The sequence below is a fragment of the Mus pahari genome, chromosome 18 (genome assembly GCF_900095145.1).
Source record: "Mus pahari chromosome 18, PAHARI_EIJ_v1.1, whole genome shotgun sequence".
NCBI classification, from domain to species: domain Eukaryota; kingdom Metazoa; phylum Chordata; class Mammalia; order Rodentia; family Muridae; genus Mus; species Mus pahari.
In genome coordinates, this window is record NC_034607.1 from 3,455,177 (window position 1) to 3,460,533 (window position 5,357).

The following is a 5,357-nucleotide window of genomic DNA, read 5'->3' on the forward strand; positions in this document are numbered from 1 at the left end:
GGCCAGCCTGGTCTACATAGTTCTAGGACAGCCAGGGCTACATAGTGAAACCCTGTCTTAAAAAGAAATAAAAGGTGTGCTTATTTTGTTTTATGTGTATAAATGTGTTGCCTGCGTGTATGTATGTGTACCATGTGCCCACGGAAGTCAGAAGGTGTTTGCTCCCTGAGAACTGGAGTTACAGAAGTTTATGAGCTATCACGTGGGAAAAGGGAATCGAACTCTGCAAGAACAACCAGCGGTCTTTTTTTTTTTGGTTTTTCGAGGCAGGGTTTCTCTGTATAGCTCTGGCTGTCCTGGAACTCACTTTGTAGACCAGGCTGGCCTCGAACTCAGAAATCCACCTACCTCTGCCTCCCGAGTGCTGGGATTAAAGGCATGCGCCAGCGTTCTTAGCCACTGGGCCATCTCTGCAGCCCGACTCCGGAGACTCCTGCCCTGTCTCCTTCACTCCCCTCCCACCCATGTCCCCATAGCTTTGGCTCTGATTTCCTTGCTCAGCTCCTTCTGCTCCTGTAGGTAGCAGAGCTCCAGGAGCAAGTGACCGCCCAAAGCCAGGAGCAGGCCATCTTGCAGCGTGCCCTGCAAGACAAAACTGCACAGGTGGAGGTGGAGCAGATGAGCACCAAGGTCTGAGGGTGCTCCCTAAGGGAGGAGGGTGAAGAAGACCCGAGCCGGGGTGTGTGGGCCAGGCACCAGGGAGGGAGGCCTACAAGAAAAAGCACACACAAAGCTGCATCCTTTCCAGAGCCTGCAGATGGAGCTGAATCAGGCTCAGGAGGCCAGGCGGAGGCAGGAACAGCAGATAGCTTCTGCTGAGGAGCAGCTGAAGTTCGTGGTCAGTGCTATGAACAGGTACTGGAAGAGCCTCCGGGAAGAGGGGCGGGAGGGTGCAGGGTGGAGGGCGGGCACCTCTGTATCACACCAGCATCACCCGCAGCAAACTGAGCTGTGGCTGGGCTAGAGCAGGGATCCTGCCTCCTGCACTTCAGTCTAGTGTGCTCTGAAGCTAAGTAGGGCAGCTAGGCGGGGCTGTGGCTTCAGAGCTCAGAGATGGGAACTGGAGCCGTGTCCTCCCTCCCTCTCTTCCTCCTTCCTTCCTTTGCACACGTGCCCTGTCTGGCTGGGGGAGACACCCTAACTGTACGGCTAGACTGATCTGTAGCTCAGTAGTAGAGCACTTGCCTAGCAGTCAGGAGTCTCTGGCTTCAATCCCTGGCACCAGAATAAAAAGATGAAACTTTTAAACTTGCACAGAGTCAGACTAGTCTGGAAGAGCCAGATTCAAAGCACTGGATGCGCCTGCCTCCTGAAGGGCGTTATGGGGTGCCTGCCTCCAGGAGGACGTTGGGGTGTCATATATGGGGTGCCTGCCTCCAGGAGGGCATTGGGGTGTGGTGTATGGGTTTTACCTTCTGCCAGGTCACAGACATGTTTTTTTGTTTTTGTTTTTGTTTTTTCCCGAGACAGGGTTTCTCTGTTTAGCCCTGGCTGTCCTGGAACTCACTTTGTAGACCAGGCTGGCCTCGAACTCAGAAATCCACCTGCCTCTGCCTCCCGAGTGCTGGGATTAAAGGCGTGCGCCACCACGCCCGGCACAGACATGGTTTTTAATAAAAGTCACCAGAAAGCCCTTCTGGGTTCTGAACACTGTGAGCCCCAGGTGAGGCAGACAGTGGCAGGTCCCAAGTGCCAGGAACCTGATTGGTGGCCTACAGGTCTCAGAGTTTAACCAGCCTCTGGTACCCACTCTTATAGAACTGTTGCTGAGCCCTTTCCTGGGCTACAGAATGTAGATCCAGGTAGGAGCCCATGGACTTTAATGGTTCCTCACTGCAGGTTATTATAGACATTGCAGGCCAAGCATGATGGTGAAGTTCTAGCCATCCCATCTTAACCCTAATCGTCTCCCATCCTCTCCCACCCATACAAAAAGACTCTAAGGGACCAAACGAGACACCGTAGGTTTTGTGGCAGGAGTTCATTTTCTGCTGGATGTTTTTAACCTGACAAGTTAAAGTTACCAAGCTTAAGCACTTAGATTCTCTTTAGGTTTGCTAAGGAGTTTGATTAACCTGCAGGGTCTGCCAAGGCGCTGCCTCTCCTGGCGGCTTCCGATTCTCCTTTGCTTGCTACTTAACAGCCCCACTCATGTAACAGGATAGAACAGATGTGTCCTCTGCACCAGAGCCTGCAGGTCTTGAAGGGATGAGGGGAGGGAGGACGGTGAGCAGCCTATATCTTCTTCAGCACTCAGGCCAAACTCCAGAGCACCATGACCAGGATGGATCAGGCTGTAGCCCGGATTCCCAGCCTCAGCAACCGCCTCAGCTATGCCGTCCGGAAGGTCCATACCATTAAGGGTACGTAGAGCAACTGTGGGGTTTCCAGCCTGGCCCCACAGTGGCCTGGCTCTCTTCCTCTTAGTCCTGGATCTAACCCCGCATTTATCCTCTGTTGCCTTGGTAACTGTCACTCAGTCCTGTGCTCCCCCCACCCTCTGTCCATGTATACTCATCTCCCTGTCCTCTCTTCTCCTCAGGTTTAATGGCTCGAAAGGTGGCACTTGCTCAGTTGCGCCTGGAGAGGTAAAAGTTCAGGCACATTGAGGTGGAGGGGTGTGTGTGGATGTTGGGGGGGGCAATCTATTGGCTGCTAGGACCCAGAGGGACCAAGGAGGGGTGGCGGCACCAGTCAGGTAGCTGCTGGGGGAATTTTCTCTGACTGTCATTGCTACCCCAGCTCCCCCCCATCCGAAGCTGCACCCCCACTGGACATAGACCTGAGCGTTGAGCTGGAGCAGCTACGGGAAGAACGGAATCGCCTGGATGCAGAGCTGCAGCTGAGCGCCCACCTGATCCAGCAGGAGGTGGGCCGGGCCCGAGAGCAAGGTATGCCTGCGTGGGTGCTTGAGGCTTGAGGAGACTCTTGACCATCTGGGGCTCAGGTGCCAGCAGAGGTCTTGTGTGACCACAGTTTCCTTTTAGGAGAGGCCGAGCGCCGGCAGCTGATCGAGGTGGCCCAGCAGCTGGAGCAGGAGCTGCAGCGTGCCCAGGAATCCCTGGCCAGCGTTGGGCAGCAGCTAGAGGCAGCGCGTCAGAGCCAGCAGGAGAGCACGGAGGAAGCTGCCAGCCTCCGCCAGGAGCTGACACAGCAGCAGGAAATCTACGGGCAAGGTGTGGGGGCGTGGCGGTGTGTGCCATCCTGCGGGATGGGCAGCTCCCCCTGACATGGCCTCGTACCCTCAACCTGCAGCGCTGCAAGAGAAGGTGGCCGAGGTGGAAACTCGGCTTCGGGAACAGCTCTCAGACACAAAGAGGAGGCTGAACGAAGCCCGGAGGGAGCAGGCTAAGGCTGGTGAGATGTGCCAAGAGGAAGGCAGCACCGAGACACGGGGCTGGTAACCCCCCCCCCCCCCCCGAGCCCACCCCATCCTTTTTTTGAAGCTTTTTGTTGACAGGTGTATGTAGCGAAGTAATGTAGGACTGACATGAATGAGTTCTTATGCAGTGAACACACAGCAGCCAGCACCAGATCAGGAACAGCTCTGGCTCCAGGCCTGCATCACTGCCCCTCAACGGACACCACTGTTGTGTCCCCACTTCTGGCGACTGCCCTCCCCAGAAACTTAACACTTGGCTGAGTTAGAGGAGCGGGATGAATATCCGTGTCTTCCCTAAGTAGAGACACAGTCAACACCCCTGCTGGCTCACCTGTCCTCCCATGGTTACATGTGTAGACATTCAAGTCGTGTAAGTTGCAACAGACATGATGGTTTAGCTGCACGCCCCACAGATAGAAAATTTTCTAATCACGATACCCAGTGTCTTAAGAACATGAGCCCTAGTCACACATGGTGGCACTTGCCTGTCACCCCAGCACTTGAAAGTAAGAGGCAGGATAGTTTAGGGCTAGCCTGGACAACATACGGAAACCTGTCTCAAAACAACAGCAACACAGATCACATGAGCACTAGCTACAGGAGATGTGACTCCGGCCCCTGTCCAGGTCTTGCCTGAGGAGCTGGCAATCAGGGATGGAGAGAGTACTTAGGGCTCAGAGAGCTCAGGATCCCATGACATCAGCCCATCCGTGGTGTGGAAGCGACCCCGAGAGACAGAGTTGAGAGCTCAAGTCTTATTTTAGGGCTCTGGGCTAATCCCCTCCCATCTCCTTAGTGGTTTCCTTGCGCCAGATCCAGCACAAAGCCACTCAGGCAAAGGAGCGCAACCAGGAGCTCAGGCGCCTTCAGGATGAGGCCCGGAAGGAAGAGGGGCAGCGGCTGACCCGGCGAGTGCAGGAGCTGGAGAGGGACAAGAACTTGATGCTGGTAGGGGACAGCAGGGAGCTAGTCACGGTAGCTGGTGGATGAGTAAGGTGTGCAGGGGCGGGTGGCTGGCTGGCCTGGGCCGGCGGCAAACCCTCTCCTCCCCAGGCCACCTTGAAGCAGGAGGGTCTCCTCTTCCGTTACAAGCAGCAGCGTCTGTTAGCCGTGCTTCCCTCGGGAGTGAATAAGAAGTGCAGCCCCCAGTCTGTGAAGTCCTTATCGCCTGAGTCTCCAGCAGCTTCTTCCTGCAAGGAATCTGTGAAAGGTAGAATACACCGAAGGACATGAGAGCGGTGTTCCGGCCCGAGCCAGAAACCCTTGGCCTTTAATCTGTGCTGCCAGTGCCCAGGAATCTCCCTCAGGGCCTCCCAGCCAGTGCACCCCCATGCCCAGGGCAGCATGCAGCCTGCTCTCACCCCAGTGTGCACCCCACGATGTCTCCTCTATCAGGCTCCCTGACCGTCCTGCTTGATAACCTGCAAGGCCTGAGCGAGGCCATTTCCAGAGATGAAGATATTTGTGTGGAAGGTAACCAGAACACCAAGAAAACCAAGGACCCTGCTACAGATCCACTGCTGAGCTGGCAGGAGGAAGAGTGAAGCCAGCCTGGAGCTGGACCCCCCAGGAGGGTTGGGTCGGAGGAAATGGGGTGGGGGCCAGCCTAGCCCTGTTCCCCAGCAAGCCTCGGAACCCCAGCTTCCACCAAGTTCAAACTCTGCAATGAATAAAGATGGCAGTAGTGGAGCCGTTGTCTGGAGATGTGTGAGAGACTGGATTTCCCCTGAGCCAGCTCCTGAGGCAGGGGCTGTGAGACGCTTGCCCTCCTACCCCTGCCCTTCCTCTGAAGGGTGGCTCTTTCCAAACCTCTTTCCTAACTGCCCTGGAAGTGTTCTGAGAAGGCCCACCCCCCCAGGTTTGGTTTGATTTTTTTTTTTTAAAGATTTATGTATTTTATTTATATGAATACACTGTAGCTGTCTTCAGACACACTAGAAGAGGGCATCAGATCCTGTTATAGATGGTTGTGAGC

At 55.3% G+C, this 5,357-nt stretch overlaps 1 protein-coding gene across 3 annotated transcripts in view; it reads left to right on the top strand.

The window, feature by feature from the left end:
* Nucleotides 1–5,093, top strand: part of Cchcr1 (coiled-coil alpha-helical rod protein 1) — a 14,945-nt gene extending 9,852 nt beyond the window's left edge. The window contains exons 9-18 of one of the 3 annotated variants that reach the window (XM_029531638.1): nucleotides 520–630; nucleotides 749–855; nucleotides 2,251–2,363; nucleotides 2,543–2,588; nucleotides 2,743–2,891; nucleotides 2,988–3,176; nucleotides 3,256–3,357; nucleotides 4,179–4,330; nucleotides 4,478–4,592; nucleotides 4,778–5,093. In XM_029531638.1, coding sequence (XP_029387498.1) covers nucleotides 520–630; nucleotides 749–855; nucleotides 2,251–2,363; nucleotides 2,543–2,588; nucleotides 2,743–2,891; nucleotides 2,988–3,176; nucleotides 3,256–3,357; nucleotides 4,179–4,330; nucleotides 4,478–4,592; nucleotides 4,778–4,926 — 1,233 coding nt within the window. In that variant the 3' untranslated portion in view covers nucleotides 4,927–5,093. Of the gene's footprint in view, nucleotides 1–519; nucleotides 631–748; nucleotides 856–2,250; nucleotides 2,364–2,542; nucleotides 2,589–2,742; nucleotides 2,892–2,987; nucleotides 3,177–3,255; nucleotides 3,358–4,178; nucleotides 4,331–4,435; nucleotides 4,593–4,777 lie in introns of all 3 variants that reach the window. The other 2 variants (XM_029531636.1, XM_029531637.1) reach the window with 2 other exon arrangements.
* Nucleotides 5,094–5,357: the final 264 nt, after the last annotated feature.